The 27,311-nt window shown below is 46.7% G+C and overlaps 1 protein-coding gene across 5 annotated transcripts in view; it reads right to left on the minus strand.

The window, feature by feature from the left end:
- Positions 1–27,311, minus strand: part of ARHGEF39 (Rho guanine nucleotide exchange factor 39) — a 96,644-nt gene that overhangs the window by 44,934 nt on the left and 24,399 nt on the right. For all 5 annotated transcript variants that reach the window (XR_007773110.1, XR_007773111.1, XM_050943645.1 and 2 more), the window contains exon 2: positions 14,083–14,268. Coding sequence is in view for 3 of the 5 variants with exons in the window: in XM_050943645.1 (XP_050799602.1) it covers positions 14,083–14,268 (186 nt within the window). In the remaining 2 variants the exon portion in view is untranslated. The remainder of the gene's footprint in view (positions 1–14,082; positions 14,269–27,311) is intronic.

The following is a 27,311-nucleotide window of genomic DNA, read 5'->3' on the forward strand; positions in this document are numbered from 1 at the left end:
GCACTGACGCCTGGTCCAGGGGGATCTCTGTCTCCGGAAGATCATGCGGGTCCAGTGCATGTGCACTGGTTTCCTCTGTACCAGCGGGGTGAGGTCTGCTGACAGTGGCCTCGGGCACACAGTGCTCTGAGTGACCGGAGCGTGATGGGACAGTCGGTTCGTCTTGGGCTTGATGATGAGCCCAAGGCGTCCAAAAGGACCACTGATGAGGTACATGGTCCGGGCCATGGGCATGCGTATCCGAATCCCCGTAGGAGGCACTGTCCGCATGGGAGGAGACAGATGGATGACGCGAAGGCCACAGAGGAACTGAAGTCAATTGGACTAGGTCTCTGCGTCCACTGGACTCTTGTCTGCGCGGTACCGGCGAACGGTACCGGGAGTCGTAGCGGTGCCGGGACCGGGACCTGCAACCAGCGCGGTGCCGGGAGGTCAACCGGTGTCTTACCTCTCCATGCCGAGGTCGGTTGCGAGAGGTACAGCAGTGCCGGGATCTGGACCGGTGCTGAGAGTACCGCGAAGGAGACCGGGATCTCGAGCGGTGCTGCGAGTACGACCGGTACCGGGATGGAGAGCGGTACTGGGACTGCGAGCGGCGCCGGGATCGGGAGCGATGGCGGGACCGAGAGTGTCCACGGGACCTGGATCGGGACCGGCAGTGTTCGATAGTGCCCGGCGAAGATGGCCTCATCATGGCGGGCTTGCCCAATGACTGAACAACCCGCACAAGCGGTGCCGGGGGTTGGGGCAGCTCAGGCTCCGTCAAAGCAATTAGTTCCTGAGCCGTGGAGAAGGTCTCCAGTGTGGAGGGCACGACGAGCTTGACCACAGCGTGCGCCGGGGAGCTGGCAGGCACCGGACTCGACGGTTCTTGTGAGACCGGAATCAACAGTGCAGAGGCAAGCGGTGCCGCAGCAGTCAACGGTGCCGGGCGGTCCACCTTGGATGTACGCTCCGACTGCGGCGTAGATACAGGTGCCGCAGGAGCCTTGTTCCTCTTGCTCCTCGGGGAGAGGGAGCGGTGCTGGCCAGAAAGCTGAGCCGGTGAAGGCTGGTGCCGAGGGGTCTTTACTGGAACCGTGCGCTACGGTGCGGAGGGGGCAATTGTCCCCAGTGCCGGAGTCGGTGCCGTGGACCTTAGCGTCCAAAATATGGGGGTTAGCATGAAAACCTCCAAGCTTAGTTACCTGCTTGGACCTGGTACCTGCTGCCACCACCCAAAAAATTAGAGTGTTTTGGGGCACTCTGGTCCCTCTGAAAAACCTTCCCTGGGGACCCCAAGACCCAAATCCCTTGAGTCTCACAACAAAGGGAAATAATCCTTTTTCCCTTCCCCCCTCCAGGTGCTCCTGGAGAGATACACAGACACAAGCTCTGTGAAACTACACAGAGAGACTCCCCCTCTCTGTTCCCACTCCTGGAAACAAAAAGTACTTTCCTATTTCCCCAGAGGGAATGCAAAATCAGGCTAGCAATCCAACACACAGATCTCCCCGATTTCTTCCTCCCACCAATTCCCTGGTGAGTACAGACTCAATTTCCCTGAAGTAAAGAAAAACTCAAACAGGTCTTAAAAGAAAGCTTTATATAAAAAGAAAGAAAAATACAAATGGGCTCTCTGTATTAAGATGATACAATACAGGGTCGATTGCTTAAAAGAATATTGAATAAACAGCCTTATTCAAAAAGAATACAAATCAAAGCACTCCAGCACTTATATTCATGCAAATACCAAAGAAAAGAAACCATAGAACTTACTATCTGATCTCTTTGTCCTTACACTTAGAAACAGAAGACTAGAAAGTAGAACTACTTCTCCAAAGCTCAGAGAAAGCAGGCAGACAGACACAAAGACTTAGACACAAACTTCCCTCCACCCAAAGTTGAAAAAAATCCGGTTTCCTGATTGGTCCTCTGGTCAGGTGCTTCAGGTGAAAGAGACATTAACCCTTAGCTATCTGTTTATGACACGCCCCCCAAATTGCAGACAGTGGGGAAGCTCACTGGCGGCGATTTCCTTCTAGAACTTGAAAATAAACAGATTAATACAACACATACACCTTTACATATACCACTAAGTATATAACTAACAGACTTCTACATTTTAAGAACACTTTTTAACTACTGAATTCTGGGAAACTCTCACGGGAGAGTGCATCAGCTACTTTGTTAGAAGCTCCTGTGATGTGTTGAATTTCAAAATCAAAATCTTGGAGAGCTAAACTCCAACGAAGAAGTTTCTTGTTGTTCCCCTTGGCAGTATGAAGCCACTTTAGTGCAGCATGGTCAGTTTGTAGTTGGAACCGCCGTCCCCAAACATATGGGCGTAGCTTTTCCAGGGCGTACACAATGGCATAGCATTCCTTTTCACTGACTGACCAGTGACTTTCCCTCTCAGACAGTTTCTTGCTGAGAAACACGACAGGATGGAAGTTGTGATCTGTTGCTTCCTGCATGAGCACCGCTCCTATACCACGCTCAGATGCATCTGTGGTTACTAGGAATGGCTTGTCAAAATCCGGGGCCCTGAGCACAGGGTCAGACATGAGCATCGCCTTAAGCTGGGTAAAGGCCTTTTGACACTCATCAGTCCACTTAACGGCATTTGGCTGGGTCTTTTTGGTCAGGTCGGTCAATGGGGCAGCGATTTGGCTGTAGTGTGGTACAAATCGCCTGTAGTATCCGGCCAAGCCTAAGAAGGATTGGACCTGCTTCTTTGACTTTGGGACAGGCCACTTTTGGATAGCATCCACCTTGGCCTGTAGGGGGTTTATGGTTCCTCGACCCACCTGGTGCCCCAGGTAAGTCACTCTGTTTTGGCCTATTTGACACTTTTTGGCCTTAACAGTTAGTCCGGCCTGCCTGATGCGCTCAAAGACCTTTTCCAGGTGTAGTAGGTGTTCGGGCCAGGAGTCTGAAAAAATGGCCACATCATCGAGGTAGGCAACTGCAAATTCTCCCAGTCCAGCTAGTAGACCATCTACCAGCCTCTGGAAGGTGGCGGGTGCATTTCGAAGGCCGAAAGGAAGGACATTGAATTCATACACCCCCGCATGGGTGACGAATGCTGACCTCTCCTTGGCAGGTTCATCTAGCGGTACTTGCCAGTACCCCTTGGTTAAGTCTATTGTAGAGATGAACTGGGCACGTCCCAACTTTTCCAATAGCTCATCGGTACGTGGCATTGGATAGTTGTCCGGACGAGTTACAGCATTTATCTTACGGTAGTCCACGCAAAAGCGTATTTCCCCATCGGGTTTGGGTACCAGAACCACTGGAGATGCCCATGCACTGGTAGATGAGCGGATTATACCCATCTGTAGCATGTTCTGGATCTCCCGTTCTATAGCAGCTTGGGCATGAGGAGACACTCGGTAGGGTGGGGTTCTGATTGGGTGAGCATTACCTGTATCAATGGAGTGGTATGCCCGTTCAGTCCGTCCTGGGGTGGCTGAGAACAATGGGGCGAAGCTAGTGCACAGCTCCTTGATTTGTTGCCGCTGCAGACGTTCTAGGGTGGTTGAGAGGTTCACCTCTTCCACGCCACCGTCTTTTTTCCCGTCGTAGTAGACACCGTCAGGCCACTCAGCATCATCTCCCTGGACTGTAAACTGACAAACCTGTAAGTCTCTGGAATAGAAAGGCTTGAGAGAATTAACATGGTACACTTTAGGCTTTAGTGAGGAATTGGGAAATGCTATGAGGTAGTTTACAGCTCCCAGGCGCTCTTGGACCGTGAATGGCCCTTCCCATGATGCTTCCATCTTATGGGCCTGTTGCGCCTTCAAGACCATAACCTGGTCTCCTACCTTGAAGGACCGATCTCTGGCATGTCTGTCATACCAGGCCTTTTGCTCTTCTTGAGCATCCTTTAGGTTCTCTCTAGCAAGGGCTAAAGAGTGTCGGAGGGTGCTTTGTAGGTTGCTTACAAAGTCCAGAATGTTAGTTCCTGGAGAAGGCGTAAACCCCTCCCATTGCTGCTTCACCAACTGTAATGGCCCCTTAACCTCGTGACCATACACAAGTTCAAACGGTGAAAACCCTAAACTGGGATGTGGTACAGCCCTGTAGGCAAACAGCAACTGCTGCAACACTAGGTCCCAATTATTGGAGAATTCGTTGATGAATTTTCGTATCATGGCCCCCAAAGTTCCATTGAACCTTTCCACCAGGCCACTGGTTTGATGGTGGTACGGGGTGGCAACCAAGTGATTCACCCCATGAGTTTCCCACAGTTTTTCCATGGTCCCTGCCAGGAAATTAGACCCTGAATCTGTAAGGATGTCAGAGGGCCAACCTACCCTGGCAAAGATGTCTGTTAGGGCCAGGCACACAGTGTTAGCCCTGGTGTTGCCTAGAGCTACTGCTTCCGGCCATCGGGTAGCAAAGTCCAGTAAAGTCAGTACGTACTGCTTTCCTCTGGGCGTCTTTTTTGGGAAAGGGCCCAGAATATCCACAGCTACTCGCTGAAATGGGACCTCAATTATGGGGAGTGGCTGGAGAGGGGCCTTGACCTGGTCTTGAGGCTTTCCCACTCTTTGGCATACCTCACAAGACCGGACATACTTGGCAACGTCCTTGCCCATCCCCTCCCAGTGGAAGGACTTCCCCAACCGGTCCTTGGTTCTGTTCACCCCAGCATGGCCACTGGGATGATCATGGGCTAAGCTTAAGAGCTTCCCCCGGTACTTAGTTGGAACCACCAACTGTTTTTGCGGCTGCCATTCTTCCCGGTGTCCACCAGAAAGAATTTCCTTGTATAAAAGTCCTTGGTCTATAACAAACCGGGATCGATTAGAAGAGCTGAGAGGCGGTGGGGTGTTCCGTGCCGCCGCCCAAGCTTTCTGAAGGCTGTCATCCGCTTCCTGCTCAGTCTGGAACTGTTCCCTTGAGGCTGGGGTCACCAGTTCTTCCTCAGACTGTGGACTTGGGCTTGGTCCCTCTGGAAGCGATGTAGGTGATGGGGTTGTTTCCATTGCTGGTGAACCGCTCTCCGCTGGTGCACCTGAGGGTATTTCAGGCTCTGGCTGAGCCTTTTGGGTATGGCTGTCTGTTGCTTCTGCCAGTTCTGGCTCGCTGGCGCCCTCTGGCGTTGAGTTTGAAGATGTGGTTGCACTTGCTGGTGCTGGTTGCTGTTCCAGTTCCGGGCCTGGGACTGGAGATGCTGTGGCTGTTTCAGTGGTAGGCATGGAATCCGGGTCCACTACCTCTGTCTGGGTCTCTGGTAACACAGACGGGGCCTCTGTGGATGGTTCAGGAACAGGAATGGGTCTGGAAGCTTGCCTGGTTTGGCTACGTGTAACCATTCCCACTCTCTTGGCCCGCCTCACCTGGTTGGCCAAGTCTTCCCCCAGTAGCATGGGGATAGGATAATTGTCATAGACTGCAAAAGTCCACATTCCTGACCAGCCTTTGTACTGGACAGGCAGTTGAGCTGTAGGCAAGTCTACAGCTTGTGACATGAAGGGGTAAATTGTAACTTTGGCCTTTGGGTTGATGAATTTGGGGTCAACGAAGGATTGGTGGATAGCTGACACTTGTGCCCCCGTGTCTCTCCACGCAGTAACCTTCTTTCCGCCCACTCTCAAATTTTCCCTTCGCTCCAAGGGTATTTGAGAGGCATCCGGGCCTGGGGATCTTTGGTGTGATGGTGGTGTAATGAATTGCACTCGCATGGTGTTCTTGGGACACTTGGCCTTGATATGTCCCAGTTCATTACACTTAAAGCATCTTCCATCTGATGGGTCACTGGGCCGAGGTGAGTTACTGGAGACTGGTGAGGTTGAAGGGTAGGGTATCTGTGGCTTTACTTGGGTGGTATGTGGGGTCTTTGGCTGTCCTCGGTTGTAGGGTTTATGGTCTGTGTGCCCCCTGGGGTAATCGTTCCCCTTGACAGTAGCTTTCTTGCTTTCTGCCAGTTCCATCCATTTGGCTCCAATCTCCCCCGCCTCAGCGATATCTTTGGGATTTCCATCTTGTATGTACCGTGTGATGTCTTCAGGAACACCATCCAAGAACTGCTCCATTTGTATGAGGAGGTTTAGTTCTTCCAAGGTTTGAATGTTGTTTCCTGTTATCCAGGCCTCATAGTTTTTTGCAATGTAGTAGGCGTGTTTGGGAAATGACACCTCTGGTTTCCACTTTTGGGTTCTGAAACGCCGACGGGCATGATCTGGGGTTATCCCCATTCGGTATCTGGCCTTGGTTTGAAAAAGTTTATAGTCATTCATTTGCAGCTTAGGCATTTCAGCTGCCACCTCTGCTAAAGGTCCACTGAGCTGTGACCTCAATTCTACCATGTACTGGTCTTCGGGAATGCTGTACCCAAGACAGGCTCTTTCAAAATTTTCCAAGAAGGCCTCGGTGTCATCACCTGCCTTGTAGGTGGGAAATTTCCTGTGCTGTGGAGCAATATTTGGCGCCGGGTTGTTAGGGTTGGCTGGCACATGCAGCCCAGCTTTCGCCAAGTCCAGTTCATGTTTTCTCTGTTTTTCCTTCTCTTCATTTTCTTTTTGTTGTTTTTCCATTTCTCAGCGGTGGGCCAACTCTTCTTCTTCTTGTTTCCTTCGGTGGGCGAACTCTTCTTCTTCTAGTTTTCTTTTGTGTGCTGCCTGTTTGATTTGTTCTTCTCTTTCTTTCATCTCCATCTCTTTTTGTTTTATTTCCAGTTCCTGTTTGTGTTTTTCCATCTCTCGCTGGTGTTCAGCTTCTTTGATTTGTTCTTCGGCCTCAATTTTTGCCTTAGAAGTCATGGTTCCTGTTTTCTTGTGTTGGGGTGCCCTCCGGTGTTTATCTTCTGAACTGCAGGTTCTGTTGCCTCCTGGAGTCTGCCTAGCAACAGTGCTTTTTCCTTTTCTCTCTCTAACTAATGTTCAATGAAGGGAAACCAGAAAAACCACTTTATTTGCATACATATAAGTGCTGGTACTTGCCTCCTAATGGGAGGGCTATTGCATGACAAAAGACCCTCAACAGTCTCTTAATGGCTTCTCGCTTAACATGCAAGCCACAAACTGCCAGAGAGAGCAGAAAAAAAAATTCTCTCTGGTTCCCTTTTAAAACCAACTGTTTCTCTCTGCTAAAAAGCCCTTAGCAGAGAAAAGAAAAATATAATATTTCTACTGGCTTCTAGATTCTGTCTATATCCCACCGCTGCTACTCATATCATAACCTTAGTCCCAGATTTGGACCTTAGCGTCCAAAATATGGGGGTTAGCATGAAAACCTCCAAGCTTAGTTACCTGCTTGGACCTGGTACCTGCTGCCACCACCCAAAAAATTAGAGTGTTTTGGGGCACTCTGGTCCCTCTGAAAAACCTTCCCTGGGGACCCCAAGACCCAAATCCCTTGAGTCTCACAACAAAGGGAAATAATCCTTTTTCCCTTCCCCCCTCCAGGTGCTCCTGGAGAGATACACAGAGGCCACGTCCAGACTAGAAATTAAAATCGATTTTAGATACGCAACTTCAGCTACGTGAATAACGTAGCTGAAGTCGAATTTCTAAAATCGAGGTACTCACCAGTCTGGACGGCGCTGCATCGATGTCCGCGGCTCTCCGTGTCGATTCCGGAACTCCGTTCGGATTGATGGAGTTCCGGAATCGATGTAAGCGCGCTCGGGGATCGATACACCGCGTCCAGACTAGACGCGATATATCGATCCCCGAGCAATCGATTTTAACCCGCCGATGCCGCGGGTTAGTCTGGACGAGGGCAGACACAAGCTCTGTGAAACTACACAGAGAGACTCCCCCTCTCTGTTCCCACTCCTGGAAACAAAAAGTACTTTCCTATTTCCCCAGAGGGAATGCAAAATCAGGCTAGCAATCCAACACACAGATCTCCCCGATTTCTTCCTCCCACCAATTCCCTGGTGAGTACAGACTCAATTTCCCTGAAGTAAAGAAAAACTCAAACAGGTCTTAAAAGAAAGCTTTATATAAAAAGAAAGAAAAATACAAATGGGCTCTCTGTATTAAGATGATACAATACAGGGTCGATTGCTTAAAAGAATATTGAATAAACAGCCTTATTCAAAAAGATACAAATCAAAGCACTCCAGCACTTATATTCATGCAAATACCAAAGAAAAGAAACCATAGAACTTACTATCTGATCTCTTTGTCCTTACACTTAGAAACAGAAGACTAGAAAGTAGAACTACTTCTCCAAAGCTCAGAGAAAGCAGGCAGACAGACACAAAGACTTAGACACAAACTTCCCTCCACCCAAAGTTGAAAAAATCCGGTTTCCTGATTGGTCCTCTGGTCAGGTGCTTCAGGTGAAAGAGACATTAACCCTTAGCTATCTGTTTATGACACAAGCGGTGCCGCAGCAGTCAACGGTGCCGGGCGGTCCACCTTGGATGTACGCTCCGACTGCGGCGTAGATACAGGTGCCGCAGGAGCCTTGTTCCTCTTGCTCCTCGGGGAGAGGGAGCGGTGCTGGCCAGAAAGCTGAGCCGGTGAAGGCTGGTGCCGAGGGGTCTTTACTGGAACCGTGCGCTACGGTGCGGAGGGGGCAATTGTCCCCAGTGCCGGAGTCGGTGCCGAGGATGGAGGAGTTTGAGCTGCCTCTATCAAAAGCTGCTTCAGGCGAATGTCCCGCTCTCTCTTTGTTCGGGGCTTGAAAGCCTTGCAGATTCGGCACTTGTCCGCAAGGTAGGATTCGCCCAGGCACTTTAAACAGGAGTCATGCGGGTCTCCTGTGAGCATCAGCCAATGACAGGCCACGCAGGATTTGAAGCCTGGTGAACCAGGCATGGGCCCCGGTACCAAGGGAGGAGAAGGGACTAGACCCCGATCCTCTTTAACTATATACACAACTATTATAAGAAATACTAATATAAATGTTAACTAGAACTATAGAAAAGGAACTATGTACACAATAACTATATAACGAGCGAATAGCTAGGGAGGTGGAGACCAGCTAAGCTGCGCTCCACTGTTCCAACGACCGACACGGGCGATAAGAAGGAACTCAGGAGTGGATGGGCCGGCAGGGGTATATATCAGGCGCCACAGCGGCGCCACTCCAGGGGGCGCCCTGCTGGCTCACCGAGTGCTGCTAGGGTAAAAAATCTCCGACGAATGTGCACGCAGTGCGCACACACCTAACTGGAATGGATATGAGCAACCACTCGAAGAAGAAGAACTATCCACAATGACTCCAAGATCTCTTTCCTAATTAGTTGTAGCTAAATTAGCGCCCATCATATTGCATGGATAGTTGGGGTTATTTTTTCCAATGTACATTACTTTACATTTATCCACATGAAATTTCATTTGCCATTTTGTTGCCCAATCACTTAGTTTTGTGAGATCTTTTTGAAGTTCTTCACAGTCTGCTTTGGTCTTAACTATCTTGAGCAGTTTAGTATCATCTGCAAACTTTGCCACTTCACAGTTTATCCCTTTCTCCAGATCATTTATGAATAAATTGAATAGAATTGGTTCTAGGAATGACCCTTGGGGAACATCACTAGTTACCTGTCTCCATTCTGAAAATTTTCCATTTATTCCTACCCTTTGCTCCCTGTCTTTTAACCAGTTCTCAATCCATGAAAGGATCTTCCCTCTTATCCCATGACAGCTTAATTTACATAAGAGCCTTTGGTGAGGGACCTTGTCAAAGGCTTTCTGGAAATCTAAGTACATTATGTCCACTAGATCCCCCTTATCCATATGGTTTGTTGACTCCTTCAAAGAACTCTAATAGATTAGTAAGACATGATTTCCCTTTAAATAAACCATGTTGACTTTTGCCCAACAATTTATGTTGTTCTATGTGTCTGACAGTTTTATTCTTTACTATTGTTTCAACTAATTTGCCCAGTACTGACGTTAGACTTACCGGTCTGTAATTGCCAAGATCACCTTAGAGCCCTTTTTAAATATTGGCATTACATTAGCTAACTTCCAGTCATTGGGTACAGAAGCTGATTTAAAGGACAGGTTACAAACTCTAGTTAACAGTTCTGCAATTTCACATTTGAGCTCTTTCAGAACTCTTGGGTGAATGCCATCTGGTCCTGGTGACTTGTTACTGTTAAGTTTACCAATTAATTCCAAAACCTCCTCTAGTGACACTTCAATCTGTGACAATTCCTCAGATTTGTCACCTACAAAGGATGGCTCAGGTATGGGAATCTCCCTAACATCCTCAGCCGTGAAGACTGAAGCAAAGAATTCATTTAGTTTCTCTGCAATGACTTTATCGTCTTTAAGTGCTCCTTTTGTATCTCAATCGTCCAGGGGCCCCACTGGTTGTTTAGCAGGCTTTCTGCTTCTGATGTACTTAAACATTTTGTTATTATTATCTTTTGAGTTTTGAGCACTTTTCCTTACTGAATTTTATCCTATTTATTTCAGATCGTTTCCCCAGTTTGTCAAGGTCATTATTCTATTCCTGTACTCCAAAATGCTTGTAACCCTCCCCTCTGCCACTCCCATCTTGGTATTGTCTGTAAGTATTATAAGTGTACTCTTTATGCCATTATTCAACTTATTTATGAAAATATTGAATAGAAGAAAACCCAGGACAGACCCCTGCGAGACCCCACTTGATATGCCCTTTCAGTTTGACTGTGAAGCACTGATAACTTCTGCGTACAGTTTTCCAACCAGTTGTGCACTCAGCTTATAGCAGGATTGTCTAGACCAGTGGTTTGCAGCCTTTCCAGACTACTGTACCCCTTTCAGGAGTCTGATTTGTCTTGCATACCCCAAGTTTCAACGCACTTAAAAACTACTTGTTTACAAAATCAGGCATAAAAATACAAAAAAAAGTGTCACAGCACACTATTACTGAAAAATTGCTTACTGTCTCATTTTTACCATATAATTATAAAATAAATCAGTTGGAATATAAATATTGTATTTCTATTTCAATGTATAGTATATAGAGCCGTATAAACAAGGTCATTGTCTATGTGAAATTTTAGTTTCTACTGACTTTGCTGGTGCTTTTTACGTAGCCTGTTATAAAACTAAGCAAATATCTAGATGAGTTGATGTACCTCATGGAAGACCTCTGCATACCCCCGGGATATGCATATTCCTGGTTGAGAACCACTGGTCTAGGCTATATGTCCCTAGTTTCCTTATGACAAGGTCATGTGAAACAATATCAAAAGCCTTACTGAAGTCGAGATATGTCATATCTACTGCTTCCCCCTATCTTCAAGGCTTGTTACTCTGTCAAAGGAGGACATTAGGTTGGTTTTACATGGTTTGTTCTTGACAAGGTAATGTAATAGTCCTAGATTTCTGTAGGGCATTTGACTTGGTGCCACACAATATTCTGATTAAGAAGACAGAATGATAAATGGGTTTACAGTGGGTTTGCGGGGGGGTCACAAGTGTAGGGCTGGCATTAGGAGGGGAGAAGCAGGGCAATTGCCCAGGGCCCTATGTGACAGGGGGCTCTACAAAGCTAAGTTACATGCTTCAGCCCCCTGCTGGCCAGGACTTAAGCATGTAATTTAGCTTTGCGGGGGGCTCCTTGGCGTAGAGCCCCAGGCAATTGCCCTGCTTGCCACCCCCTAACGCCGGCCCCAAGTATTATTAATAATTTAACTTACTGATATTTAAAGTGGGGGGAGTTGCAATTTTTTCCAGTGTTAATGGGGGTGGTGGTCACAATTCATTTATTTTTAAGTCCAAAGGGGGACGCCAGCAAAAAAGGTCGAGAAACACTGGTTTAGAGTTCTAGTCCCACCCCAAGCCATAATCTTAACAAAAACTCAAAAAAGGTACAACTTCAAAATGATCTCAGCTGACTTCTCATCACTGGCTGTTCATCCACACACTTCTTAAGCCTTTTGGCGCTCTGGCTGCCAATGGAGGAATGCCAGAGTCTTCCCTTCCTGGTGTCCACTGACAAATGAAGTACTTAAACAGTCCTTGTTATCCTGCATTTAAACCATCATCCCAAACAGCTACAACCCACCCTGTGTGGGCTTCTATCTTCTCTGGGAGATTCTGGGAACCCTTTCCAGCTACCCCTGCCTGAGCTTTTGCTCCAAACAGTTCTGTCTCTCTAACCCCAGAGAGGGTCTTTTCTAGCCCTTCTCTTCCTATTTCCTCTTTATAGCACGTGCTTCTAGCCCTCCCCAGCTGGAACTGATAACTTCAATTTAATTACCCCCAGATGTACTCAAATAGCTAAACTGGACCCACAGAAGTAGCTATTTAGCCACAGGGGACTGGTCCCATTCCCTCCTAAATGGATCAGGCAAACTATGACAGGCTTGATCATAGTCTATAAGTACCTACATGGGGAACAGAGATTTGGTAATAGAAGACTCTTCAAATCTAGTAGACAAAAGGCAAAACAATGGCTGGAAGTTGAAGCTAGACAAATTCAGACTAGGAGTAATGGGCACATTTTTAGCAGTAGATGTAACCAACTATTGGAACAAATGACCAAAGATTGTAGTGGATTCTCTACCACTGGCATTTAAAATAAAAATAAATAAAATCAAGATTCGATTTTCTAGATTTATTTTTTAAAAGAACTGCTCTAGTTCAAACAGATCTTAGTTCAGGGCAGTCCTATGGCCTGTGTTACAGAGGATATCAGAGATCAGGGTCCTTTCTGGCTTTATAATCTATCAATCTAGCCACACTGAAATCATACAAACTTCAGGAAATTAAGCACACTTTTCAGTCCCAAAGAAAGCGTACAGCAAGAATTTGCCTCCTACTCTACGAAAATGGCAGTCAGAATGCTGCTGTGTGACCTCTGGTATGACCCCTACCAAGACAGAAGAATGGAGGTATGACTCTACACCCCATATTCAACATAACATTATTACAATATGATTATGGCATAATTATGATGCATTTTGTACAAGATGAGTCATGTAAGATGTCATTGGAAAAGTTATGATTTGCTGAATATGATTATTCTATCTGTATGAATGTATCATTTTTCTATCCGAAGTTATGAATATTGACAACGTGTCTATATTTCACATGTAGTCACACCTGGGTGACACATTAGGTAAAATGCTTCCAGTCTAGATAACTGGTTGTGAAGGGCCTAGTCTAGGTAACAGGCCATTAGAGAGAACAATAGGCCTTAGGTGAGCCTTCCTAAGAATGCTCCAGACAGTCTGTAAATAATGGCTGCTATGACTCAACAAGGTATGCAAGGGCATGTGACCAGGCCACATGACGCAGAACTCCATCATGGATACCAAATGTTTTTTCCCAAAAGGTTCCGGCCATATGCTAAAGCTATATAAGGCAGGGAGTGACATCGTCAGTTGTTCTTCACTCCCACACAACTGAGCCCCTAAAATAAGCTCCAAAAGAAAAGGACTTGGAACCAGGGGTGGGGATCCAAACTGCAAAACAAGTGGAGCTTGTGCCTTGAGAATCTGCAAGCCTGCTTGTATCATCAGTCAGGGTGAGAAATTGTTAAATTCAAACCCTAGCCTTCTAGTATGTTAAGCTAAGTTTGCGTTTTTGTTTATTTACTAGGTAATCTGCTTTGATCTGTCTGCTATCACTTATAATCACTTAAAATCTATCCATCCTTTTGTAGTTAATAAACTTATTTTATGTTTTAATCTACACCAGTAAGTTTGGAATGAAGTGCTTGGGAATCTTAGCTCAAGAGGTAGGAGGTGGTGTATTTCCTCTCCACATTGAGGGAGTGGCGAACTCTAGGAGGTTATGCTGTACAGTTCCGTGTGCAGCGCAAGATGGTATAATTTAGGGTTTATACTCCAAAAGGGAATGCGTGCCTGGGGAGCTGGGAGATATCTTGGCTGTAGCCTCTGTATTGTTGATTCATGCAGTGGCTGGTCAGAAAGCCTGCATGAAACTGCAGCTGGGTCTGTCTCTACCTGTGTTAATGCTGGTGGTAAGACCAGGAGTGGGTCTGCAGCTTGTCACAGCAGCACAGTGTGAGAGGGAGCCCAGGCTGGAGAGTCAGAGGGCTCAGTGATACCCCAGTTCCAGATGGCACCCAGGGGGAATTCCTCACAGGAGGGATGGCAAAAGTGAACCTACTAGCCCTTGGACGCCCACAAATCAGGGTGTCATTACATCATGAGGAAGCCCTGATACTCACTGTGGTAACCAAGTCCAGCTGCTCCAGGTATTTCTGCTCCGTTTCCACCAGTTCCTTGGCTGTCTGGCTACGTTTCCTCTCCCAGCGAGCCCTCTGCTCTTCCACAGTGTTTACTGCAGCCACAGGCTGCAGTAGCATGATGCTTACGTTTGATTCAAGGGTGGGAATGACAGCTGGTATCTTTCCCTGAAATAATAAAAGCCACAAACACCTGTGATAAAAGTGCACCCTGGATAGTAGGATTTTGTGCACTGCCACTGTTTACCCCTTATTATGTAGGGAAAGGAAACAGAAAGGTTACTAACCAGTAAATGTTATTCTTTGAGAAATGCTTGTGTGAATTTATACTTGTGGGTTGTGACACCCCCTATGTCAAACTGCAGAACTGTGTTGAAAATGTGAAAAAGCAAAAAATTCAATAATGGGAATTTCAACTATCCTCATATTGACTGAGTACATCACCTCATGAATGGATGCAGAGGTAAAAATTTTAAACACAGCTTGTTGGGACAGTTTGTCCTGGAATCCACCAGGGGACACAGGATCTGGTCCAAAAGGCAACTATAGCTAAATTGCTCCATAGCAACCATAAGGTAATTACATTTAACATCCTTGTAGAGGGGAAAAATACCAAAGAAACCCACTACGGTAGCATTTAACTTCTACGTGGGGAACTACACCAAAATGAGGACGCTAGTTAAATGGAAAAGAAAAGGAACAGTCACAAGAGTGAAATGCCTGAAAACTGCATGGAAACTATTTTAAAACACCATAATAGAGGCTCAAACTAAACGTATACCCTAAATAAAAAAAAAAAAAAAAAACACTAACAAAATCCCACCATAGTTAAACAGCAGAGTAAAAGGGGTAGTTAGTGGCAAAAAGGTATCCTTTTAAAAGTAGAAATTAGATCCTAGTGAGGAAAATACATTCCAGTGAATCAAGTATAAAAGTATAAGGTGGCAGACCAAGAAAGAATCAGAAGAGCAACTAGATAAGGACACAAACTAACAGAAAAAATTTTAAGTGCATCAGAAGTAGGAAGCCTTCCAAACAATCAGTAGGGACACTGGATGATCAAGGTGCTAAAGGAGCACTCAAGAAAGCCAAGGCATTGCAGAGAAGATGAATGAATTCTTTACATCAGTCTTCACTGGAGAGCATGTGGGGGAGATTCCCACACTGAGCCGTTCCTTTTATGTGACAAATATAAGCAACTGTCCCAGAGTGAGGTGTCAATAGAGGTGGTTTTGCAACTAACTGATAAATTTAATTCTCGGCCTTCTGGCTAGAGAGGTGAAAACATTATCTAAGTTACCAGGACCAGATATTGTTCAGAGTTCTGAAGGAACTCAAATATGAAATTGCAGAACTTCTAACTGTGATATGTAACCTATTGCTTAAATCAACCTCTGTACCAGATGACTGAAGAATAGCTAATGCAATCCCAATTTTTAAAAAAGGCTCCAGAGGCGATCCTGGCAGTTACAGGCCTGTAAATTTAACTTAAGTACCAGCAAATTGGTTGAAACTAGAGTAAAGAACAGAATTTTCAGACATAGAGATGAACATAATTTATTCAGAAGAGTCAACGTGGCTTTTGTAAAGGAAAATTATGTCTCACCAATCTATCAGAATTCTATAAGGGTGTCATGAGGGGGTTCTATGAGGGTGTGGACAAGGGTGATCCAGTTGATGTAGTATAGTCAGACTTTCAAAAAGCCTTTAACGAAGTCCCACACCAAAGGCTCTTAAGGAAAGTAAGTATTTATGGGATAAGAGGGAAGGTCCTCATGGATCAGTAACCAGATAAAATATAGTAAACAAAGGGTAGGAATAAATGGTCAGTTTTCACAATGGAGAGAGGTAAGTAACATGGTCCCCCAAGGATATGGACTATCCTGTTCAATATATTCATAAATGATCTGGAAAAAGGGGTAAATAGTCAGATGGCAAAATTTGCAGACCATTCTAAATTACTCAAGATAATTAAGTCCCAAGCTGACTGCGAAAGCTATAAAGGGACCTCACAAAACCAGGTGGCTGAATAGCATAATGGAAGATGAAATTTGGTGTTGATAAGTGCAAAGTAATGAACATTGCAAAATATAATTTCAACTATCCATACAAAATGGAGTCTAAATTACCAGTTATCACTCAAGAAAGATCTTGGAGTCCTTGTGGACAGTTCTCTGAAATCACCCACTCAATATGCAGTGGCAGTCAAAACAGTTAACATAATGTTAGGAACCATTAGAAAACAGATAATAGGACAGAAAATAGCATATGAATGGCTTTCATACAATGATAGGTTAAAAAGACTGGGGCTGTTCAGCTTATAAAAGACAACACAATATAGGTCTATAAAATCACAGATGTGGAGAAAGTGTTGTTATTTACCTCTTCACATAATACAAGAACCAGAGGTGTCATCCAATGAAATTAATAAGCAGGTTTAAAACAAACATAAGGAAGTACTTCAAAGAATGCATACAGTCAACTTGTGGAACTCATTGCCAGGGGATGTCGTGAAGGCCAAAAGTATAACTGGTTCAAAAAAGAATTAGGTAAGTTCATGGAGGATACGTCCATCAATGGCTATTAGCCATGATAGTCAAAACCTCATGCTTCCAGTGTCCCTAAACCTCTGAGTGCTCAGTAGCATCATTCATATCTAATCAAGATGTTATAGAAAAGGGGACGTGTCAAAGAAACCTGATATTTTTTCTGAGATCACAAATTTGGCTGATAAAGTATAACTGCGCTGACATAATATACTTAGAATTCTACAAAAGCAGCAAAGAATCCTGTGGCACCTTATAGACTAACAGAGGTTTTGGAGCATGAGCTTTCGTAGGTGAATACCTACTTCGTCAGATGCGTGTAGTGGAAATTTCCAGGGGCAGGTGTGTGTGTGTATATATATGCAAGCAAGCTAGAGATAATGAGGTTAGTTCAATCAGGGAGGATGAGGCCCTGTTCTAGCAGTTGAGGGGGGAAAACCAAGGGAGGAGAAACTGGTTTTGTAGTTGGCATGTGTCATAAACAGATAGCTAAGGGTTAATGTTCTTTTACTTGTAAAGGGGTAACAACAGTAACCTGAAACACCTGACCAGAGGACCAATCAGGAAACAAGACTTCTTCAAATCTGGGTGGAGGGAAGTTTTGGGTGTGAGTTCTTTGTCTTGGGTCTGTGCCCTCTCGGCTCTGAGAGTGATTTTTCTATCTCCTGGCTTTCTAATCTTTTGTTTCCAAGTTGTAAGTACAAGGATAGTAAGACAATAGGTTTATATTGTTTTCTTTTGTATTTACATGTGTGTAGTTGCTGGAATGTGTTAAATTGTATTCTTTTGGAATAAGGCTGTTTATTCACTTTTTTTCTTAAGCAATTGACCCTGTATATTGACACCTTATTACAGAGATCCATTTATGTCCTTTTTTTCATTCTTTTTATATAAACCTTTCTTTTTAAGACCTGTTGGAGTTTCTTTAGTGGGGACTCCAGGGAATTGAGTCTGCAGCTCACCAGGGAATTGGTGGGAGGAAGAAGTCGGGGGAAAATCTCTTTGTATTAGATTTACTAAGCCTGACTTTGCATATCCTCTGGGTGAGGAGGGAGAGAGGTTAGCTTTCTCGGTGCTTGTGTTTCAAAGACTTGAAGCAGGGAGGGTGGAATTTCTCTGTTTAGATTCATGGAGCTTGCTTCTGTATATCTCTCCAGGAACCCAGGGAGGGAACACCTGGAGAGGGGGGAGGGGGAAGGGAAATGGTTTATTTCCCTTTGTTGTAAGACTCAAGGCATCTGAGTCTGAGGGTCCCCCAGGGAAGGTTTTGGGGAGACCACAGTGAGCTAGGCACTGTATAATTCCTAGCTGGTGGCAGCGATACCAGGTCCAAGCTGGTAACTAAGCTTGGAGGTTTTCATGCTAACACCCATATTCTTGACGCTAAGGTCCAGATCTGGGAAGAAATGTTATGACAGCAAGCCATTCACAATCTTTGTTTAATCCTGAGCTGATGATGTCAAATTTGCAGATGAACTCAAGATCAGCAGTTTCTCTTTGAAGTCTGGTCCTGAAGTTTTTTTCCTGCAGGATGGCCACCTTAAGGTCTGCTATAGTGTGGCCAGGGAGGTTGAAGTGAAGTGTTCTCCTACAGGTTTCTGTATATTGCCATTCCTAATATCTGATTTGTGTCCATTTATCCTTTTCCGTAGAGACTGTCCAGTTTGGCCGATGTACATAGCAGAGGGGCATCGCTGGCATATGATGGCGTATATTACATTGGTGGATGTGCTGGTGGATGTGCAGGTGAATAAACCAGTGATGGTGTGGCTGATCTGGTTAGGTCCTGTGATGGTGTCGCTGGTGTAGATATGTGGGCAGAGTTGGCATCAAGGTTTGCTGCATGGATTGGTTCCTGAGCTAGAGTTACTGTGGTGCGGTGTGCAGTTACTGGTGAGAATATGTTTCAGGTTGGCAGGTTGTCTGTGGGCGAAGACTGGCCTGCCACCCAAGGCCTGTGAAAGTGTGGGATCATTGTCCAGGATGGGTTGTAGATCCCTGATGATGCGTTGGAGGGGTTTTAGGTGGGGACTGTATGTGATGGCCAGTGGAGTCCTGTTGGTTTCTTCCTTGGGTTTGTCTTGCAGTAGGAGGCTTCTGGGTACACATCTGGCTCTGTTGATCTGTTTCCTTATTTCCTTGTGCGGGATTGTAGTTTTGAGAATGCTTGGTGGAGATTTTGTAGGTGCTGGTCTCTGTCTGAGGGGTTAGAGCAGATGCGGTTGTACCTCAGTGCTTGGCTGTAGACAATGGATCATGTGATGTGCCTGGGATGGAAGCTGGAGGCATGAAGGTAGGCATAGCAGTCGGTAGGTTTTCGGTATAGGGTGGTGTTAATGTGACCATCACTCATTTGCACCGCGGTGTCTAGGAAGTGGACCTCCTGTGTAGATTGGTCCAGGCTGAGGTTGATGGTGGGGTGGAAGCTGTTGAAATCGTAGTGGAATTTTTCCAGAGTCTCCTTCCTGTGGGTCCAGATGATGAAGATGTCAATGTAGCATAGGTAGAGAAGGGGCGTGAGTGGACGAGAGCTGAGGAAGCGTTGTTCCAGGTCGGCCATAAAAATATTGGCATAGTGTGGGGCCATGCGAGCGCCCATAGCGGTGCCACTGATGTGAAGATATATATTGTCATCAAGTTTGAAATAGTTGTGTGTGAGGATAAAGGCACAGAGCTCAGCAGCCAGTTGTGCTGTGGCATCATCAGGGATAGTGTTCCTGACAGCTAGTGTTCCTGACAGCTTGTATTCCATCTGTGTGTGGGATGTTTGTGTAGAGAGCCTCTACATCATGGTGGCTAGGATGTTTTCTGGAAGGTCACCAATGCATTGTAGATTCCTCAGGGAATCAGTGGTGTCACGGAGATAGCTGGGAGTGCTGGTGGCATAGGGTCTAAGTAGAGAGTCCACATATCCAGACAGTCCTTCAGTGAGAGTGCCAATGCCCGAGATGATGAGGCGTCCAGGATTTCTGGGTTTGTGGATCTTGGGTAGTAGGTAGAATAACCCTGGTCGGGGCTCTAAGGGTATGTTGATTTGTTCTGGTGTTAGTGTAGGGAGTGTCCTGAGTAGATGGTGCAGTTTCTTAGTGTATTCCTCAGTGGGATCTGAGGGAAGTGGTCTGTAGAATTTGGTATTGGAGAGTTGTCTGGTGGCCTCCTTTTGGTAGTCAGACCTGTTCATGATGACAACAGCACCTCCTTTATCAGCCTCTTTGAAGATAATGTCAGGGTGGTTTCTGAGGCTGTGGATGGCATTGCGTTCTGCGTTCACCTGCACGTCCACCAATGTAATATACGCCATCATATGCCAGCAATGTCCCTCTGCTATGTACATCGGCCAAACTGGACAGTCTCTACGGAAAAAGGATAAATGGACACAAATCAGATATTAGGAATGGCAATATACAAAAACCTGTAGGAGAACACTTCAACCTCCCTGGCCACACTATAGCAGATCTTAAGGTGGCCATCCTGCAGCAAAAAAACTTCAGGACCAGACTTCAAAGAGAAACTGCTGATCTTGAGTTCATCTGCAAATTTGACACCATCAGCTCAGGATTAAACAAAGACTGTGAATGGCTTGCCAACTACAAAACCAGTTTCTCCTCCCTTGGTTTTCCCCTCTCAACTGCTAGAACAGGGCCTCATCCTCCCTGATTGAACTAACCTCATTATCTCTAGCTTGCTTGATTATATATATATATACACACACACCTGCCCCTGGAAATTTCCACTACATGCATCTGACGAAGTAGGTATTCACCTACGAAAGCTCATGCTCCAAAACCTCTGTTAGTCTATATGGTGCCATAGGATTCTTTGCTGCTTTTACAGATCCAGACTAACATGGCTACCCCTCTGATACTTAGAATTCTACGAGGCATTTGATTTAGTCCGGCATGGCATTCTGATTTAAAAAAAAAAAAAAAGAAAAAGAAAAAGTTAATTAGCATTATACAAAGTTAATTTACCCCATATTAATTGTATTAAGATCTGGTTCACTGACAGATCTCAGGAAGTAGTTGTAAGCTGGGGATCACAGATTTTGAGGCTGAGGGGACCATTAGATCACCTAGTTTGATCTTCTGTTTAAACACAGACCATGGAATTTTACCCAGCTACCCCTGTACTGAACCCAATAATTTGTGTTTGACTAATATTTTCCTGAAAGACATCCAATTCTTGATCTAAAGACTTCAAGAGATGGAAAATCCAGTATTTTCTGTGGTAGCTGTTTGTTCTAGTAGTTCATTGTTAACATTTTTTGCCTTATTTCTGATCTGAATCCATCTGGCTTCAGCTTTCAGCTAGTGGTTCTTATGACACTTTTCTCCACTAGGCTGAAAAGCTTTTATATCCAGTACTTTCTTCCATTGAAGGTACTTGTACACTGTCATCAAGTCATCTGTGACCCTAAGAGCACTCCAATGCCAGAGGGCAAGGTACCCCCTGGTATGTAGCAGTCTCAGCAGGCCTGACCAGCTCACTGCTTCCTAGGCACCTTCTAAATAAATAACATAACAGCAGTGTATTGTAATACATCACTGGAGAACTAGTAACTCAAAGATCATTAATATGAGTTAACTAGTGTGATGCTCTTGCAAAAAAGCAAACATGATCCTGGGATGCATTAACAGGCGTGTTGTGAGCAAGACACTGGAAGTCATTCTTCCACCCTACTCTGCGCTGGTTAGGCCTCAACTGGAGTATTGTGTCCAGTTCTGGGCACCGCATTTCAAGAAAGATGTGGAGAACTTGGAGAGGGTCCAGAGAAGAGCAACAAGAATGATTAAAGGTCTTGAGAAATGACCTATGAAGGAAGGCTGAAAGAATTGGGTTTATTTAGTTTGGAAAAGAGAAGACTGAGAGGGGACATGATAGCAGTTTTCAGTTATCTAAAAGGGTGTCATCAGGAGGGAGAAAACTTGTTCACCTTAGCCTCTAAGGATAGAACAAGAAGCAATGGGCTTAAAATGCAGCAAGGGAGGTTTAGGTTGGACATTAGGAAAAAAAGTTCCTAACTGTCAGGGTGGTTAAACACTGGAATAAATTGCCTAGGGAGGTTGTGGAATCTCCATCTCTGGAGATATTTAAGAGTAGGCTTAGATAAATGTCTATCAGGGATGGTCTAGACAGTATTTGGTCCTGCCATGAGGGCAGAGGACTGGACTCGATGACCTCTCAAGGTCCCTTCCAGTCCTAGAATCTATGAATCTATTCTTGTGTGATGGACGTATGGTTAACCTGCAAAGAATTACACAGATGTGCTGGAAATATGTGAATAAAATGTGTCTAAATCAGGCATGTCAGGAAAAGCTGAAACATATTTTTTTCTGAGACAAAGGTTGTGAATTCCCCATCAGCAGAGCAAGCCCTGGACAACTGAGATACATCAGCATGTAAACAAAGCAGTCAGCTCACAGGTAGGGGGAAAGATTTCACTTGCACTGTAAAATTGCAACAAGGAACATCACATGGGAACTCACGGGGGCGGGGGGAAAGCAGAAACCTTGATCAAGATGGCATTGCCCCCCTGGAGGACAGAAGAGACAAACCTCAGGGGACCTTCCATCAGGACACTGAAATCTGGGGACTATATGTAACTGGGCAAGAGGCTTTGGGTTATCCTTCACTGAGGCAAAGAAATGAAGTGCTCTGAGCTCTCTGTTGTATCCTGGCTAAAGCCTGGCCAGCCTGCTGGAAGAATGACTATGGTGAGAAAACTACTTTCAACGAAAGACTTTAGCTTATTAAGTTTATTTTTACTTTTGTTTGTAACCATTTCTATACTTATTCCCCTTCTACATGATATCAGGTAAATCTGTGTTCTACTGTTAAACTCATTTTATTTTTACTATAAACCAACTCAGAGCCATGTACTGAAGTGGACGGTGTGTCAATAGGAGTTAAGCTAACTAGCTGCAAATTCGATAAGGTTTTGAGAGGTTGAACACTGCAGAAAAATGTTTTAGGGAAGAATATGGAGTTAGAAGGGTTATTGAGGGCCCCCAGCAGTGCAAGCCAGAGTGAGACCTTCATCCTTGTATTCTAGCTGTTGGGGTCACAGTTGTGAGCCACAGCAGCATAGCATATAAGGCACCCAAAGTTGCTAGGCAGGTGTTGAATGAACCCCTTTCTGGCATGGATTGCTCCCAAATGCATCACATCATCTCTCAGTTTTCTTTTGGGTAAGTTAAACAGAGCTTGTTAAGCTTTGCACTGTAAGGCATTTTTTCCAGCCCTCAAGTCATTTTTGTGGCTCTTCTCTACATTCTCTTCTGGTGGCAACACTCTAAAAAGTATGCTGGAAAAAGTTAACTTTATGCAGTATTCTCGTATCAGTCTCATCAATACCATATACAGAGATAAAAATAATCTCTCTATTCACTGTTTATATATCAATGATTGCATTAAGTCACTTCGCCACTGCATTGCACTGGGAGCTCATGTTGAGTTGTTTTTCCACTATGACCTCTAAAATCCTTTTCAGTTACTGCTTTCCAGGACACAGTCCCACATTCTGTAGGTATGGTGTGCATTCATCATTACTAGGTGGAGGACCTTGCATTTGGCTCTATTAAAATTCATTTTGTTTGAATGGACCCAGACTGATAAGCAATCCAGATGATTCTTGTATGACTGTCTTGTCCTCATTTGTCACTGTCAATCTTTGTGTCAATTTTTCTTTAAATCACTAATGAGTTTTTATTTACTTCTAGACCCTTTATAAAAATACTGAATAGCATGAAGCCTTGAACACCCTGTGGAATCCCACTAGAAACACACACATTCAGTGATGATTCAACTTTCACAGCTACTTTGAGATTTGTCAGTTCTTAATCCATTTAACATGTGCTTTATTGATATTGGATAGTGTTAATTTTGGGAATAGATTATGGCAGGGGTGGCTAAATGCAGCTCTTTTACAGTTAGAGTGCAGCTCACGGAGCCCCCCATGGTGCAGGGTTGAAGGGGGAGGAGAGACTCGGGACTTCTGCCCTGAAGTAGGATGGTGGCACTAGGGGCCTCTGCCCAGCCGGGAGAGGGGTCTAGGGCAGGGGTCGGCAACCTTTCAGAAGCGGTATACCGAGTCTTCATTTATTCACTTTAATTTAAGGTTTCACGTGCCGGCAATACATTTTAAATGTTTTTTTAGAAGGTCACTCTCTCTAAGTCTATATATTATATAAAAGACGGTTACTCACCTTTGTAACTGTTGTTCTTCGAGATGTGTTGCTCACATCCATTCCAGTTAGGTGTGCGCGCCGCGCGTGCACGCTCGTCGGAAACTTTTTACCCTAGCAACTCCAGTGGGCCAGCAGGTCGCCCCCTAGAGTGGCGCCGCCATGGCGCTCGATATATACCCTTGCCGGCCCACCCGCTCCTCAGTTCCTTCTTGCCGGCTACTCCGACAGTGGGGAAGGAGGGCGGGTGTGGAATGGATGTGAGCAACACATCTCGAAGAACAACAGTTACAAAGGTGAGTAACCGTCTTTTCTTCTTCGAGTGATTGCTCACATCCATTCCAGTTAGGTGAATCCCAAGCCATACCTAGGCGGTGGGGTCAGAGTGAGAAGTAGCGGCATGGAGCACTGCAGATCCGAAGGCCGCATCCTCTCTTGACTGCTGGACCAGGGCGTAGTGGGAAGCAAAGGTGTGGACCGACGACCAGGTCGCTGCCCGACAGATTTCCTGGATGGGCACATGGGCGAGGAAAGCCAGCGACGACGCCTGCGCCCTGGTAGAATGCGCAGTCACACGGCCCGTAGGGACGTGGGCCAAGTCATAGCAGGTCCTGATACAGGACGTTACCCACGAGGATAACCTCTGCGAAGAAATGGGAAGCCCCTTCATGCGGTCCGCTACTGCCACGAAAAGCTGGGGGGATTTGCGGAACGGTTTGGTCCTCTCCACATAGAACGCGAGAGCCCTACGGACATCAAGCGAGTGGAGCTGTTGCTCCCTGCCTGAAGAGTGAGGTTTCGGGAAAAAAAACCGGGAGGAATATCTCTTGGTTGATGTGGAAGGCTGAGACCACCTTGGGGAGAAAGGCAGGGTGTGGCCTCAGCTGCACCTTATCTTTATGGAAGACTGTATACAGGGGGTCTACCGTGAGAGCCCGGAGTTCCGACACCCGTCTAGCTGAGGTGATAGCTACTAGAAAGGCAGTCTTCCAAGAGAGATAGAGTAGGGAGCAAGTAGCTAACGGCTCGAAGGGGGGCCCCATGAGCCGAGACAACATCAGGTTAAGATCCCAGGTTGGAGCAGGGAGTCGGACGTTAGGGTACAAACATTCCAGCCCCTTCAGGAATCTAGTCACCGTCGGGTGAGAAAAAACGGAGCGGCCATCCCCACCCGGGTGAAAGGTGGAGATAGCCGCCAGGTGTACCCGCAAGGACGATATCGCCAGGCCCTGTTGTTTGAGGGACCAAATATAGTCTAAAATATTGGCCACCGAAACTTCCATCGGGCGGAGACCTTTCTCCACGCACCAACAGGAGAAACGCTTCCACTTGGCCGAGTATGTCGCTCTAGTGGAAGGCTTCCTGCTGCCCAAGAGTACCTCCCGTACCGGGGTGGAGCAGCGCAGTTCAGAACTGGTCAGCCACGCAGGAGCCACGCCGCTAGGTGCAGCGACTGCAGGTCCGGGTGACAGAGCGTCCCGTGTTCCTGGGTGATCAGGTCCGGGTGAAGGGGCAGGGGAACTGGGTCGGCTATGGCCAGGTCCAGCAACATGGGGTACCAATGTTGCCTGGGCCACGCCGGGGCTACCATGATCACGCGGGCCCTGTCCCTGCGCACCTTCAGAAGGACCCTGTGGACCAGCGGGAACGGGGGAAACGCGTAGTACAAGTGGGTCGTCCACGGAATAAGGAAGGCATCCGCTATAGACCTGGGTTCCCTGCCCTGAAAAGAGCAGAACGCCTGGCATTTCCTGTTCCCTCCGGACGCGAAGAGGTCCACACGGGGATAACCCCACCTCTGGAAGATCGAGAGGGCGACGTCCGGGCGAAGGGACCACTCGTGTGAGAGGAAGGATCTGCTCAGGCGGTCCGCCAGCGTGTTCCGTACTCCGGGGAGAAAGGAAGCCGTGAGGTGAATGGAGTGGGCTACACAAAAGTCCCAGAGTTGCATCGCCTCGTGACATAGGGGAGAGGATCTGGTGCCGCCCTGCTTGTTGATATAGTACATGGTCGTCGTGTTGTCGGTAAACACTGCGACACAACGACCCCGAAGCTGGTGACAGAACGTTTGACAAGCAAGGCGGACCGCTCTCAACTCCCGCATGTTGATGTGCAGCTTCACCTCCTCCAGGGACCACAGGCCCTGTGTTCTCAGGGATCCCAGGTGGGCCCCCCAGCCAAGATCTGAGGCATCCGTCGTTAGGGACACCAAGGGCTGGGGTGGGTGGAATGAGAGCCCCGCACACACTACGGACTGGTCTAGCCACCAGCTGAGAGAATCCAACACCCCCTGGGGAATTGTGATCAGCATGTCTAGTGGTTGCCTTGCCGGCCGGTAATGTGCGATGAGCCACGACTGGAGGGGCCTCATGCGGAGCCGAGCGTAACCGGTCACAAATGTGCATGCTGCCATGTGGTCTAACAGGGTTAGACATGTCCGTATTGATGTTAGGGGGGCTGCCCGCAATCGCTGAACGATCGCCGACAACGCCTGGAACCTTGGTAACGGCAGAAGAGCCCTGGCCACGGTGGAGTCCAGGACGGCCCCGATGAACTCCACCCTCTGCGTGGGGAGCAGGGTGGACTTGTCTACGTTGATCATGAGGCCCAAGGTAGCAAACAGGCCGGTGATCCTGCGGACGTGGCAGCAAACCTGTAGCTCCGACGTGCCCCGAATTAACCAATCGTCTAGGTAAGGAAACACGTGGATACGACTGCGCCGAAGATGTGCCACAACGACGGCCATGCATTTTGTGAATACCCTCGGAGCCGTAGAAAGGCCAAATGGGAGGACTGCAAATTCGTAGTGAAGGCGGCCCACCACGAATCGAAGGAAACGTCTGTGGTGTGGCCAAATGGCAATGTGAAAATAAGCGTCCTGCATGTCGAGGGCGGCATACCAGTCTCCCGGATCCAGGGATGGGATAATGGTCCCCAGGGATACCATGCGGAACTTCAACTTCACTAGGTACTTGTTGAGCTCTCGCAGGTCGAGGATAGGCCTGAGGCCTCCCTTGGCCTTGGGGATCAGAAAGTAGCGGGAATAAAACCCCTTGCCTTTCTCGTTTTCTGGAACCGCCTCTATAGCTCCTTTGTTGAGGAGCGTCTGTACCTCCTGCCGAAGGAATTGCTCGTGAGAGGGGTCCCTGAAGAGGGACGAGGAAGGGGGGCGGGAGGGAGGAAATGATATAAACTGCAGGCGGTATCCCATCTGCACCGTGCGTAAGACCCAGCGGTCCGATGTTATTTGGGTCCACGCCGGGAGGAAAAACGAAAGGCGGTTGGAAAACGGGGGGGGAGGGGGGAAGGATCCGTGGGGGAAACTGTTATTGTGCCCTCGGGCGCACCTTCAAAACGAAGGCTTGGGCCCAGGCGGGGGCTTGGAGGAGCTTTGATTCTGCCCCCCTTGGTTCCCCGAATGTCTACGCCTTCCATTCCTGCCGCGGCGCCTATTAAGGTCCTGCCATTGGCGGAACTGGGG

Source organism: Gopherus flavomarginatus, chromosome 3 (assembly GCF_025201925.1).
Source record: "Gopherus flavomarginatus isolate rGopFla2 chromosome 3, rGopFla2.mat.asm, whole genome shotgun sequence".
In the NCBI taxonomy this organism is placed as follows: Eukaryota; Metazoa; Chordata; order Testudines; family Testudinidae; genus Gopherus; species Gopherus flavomarginatus.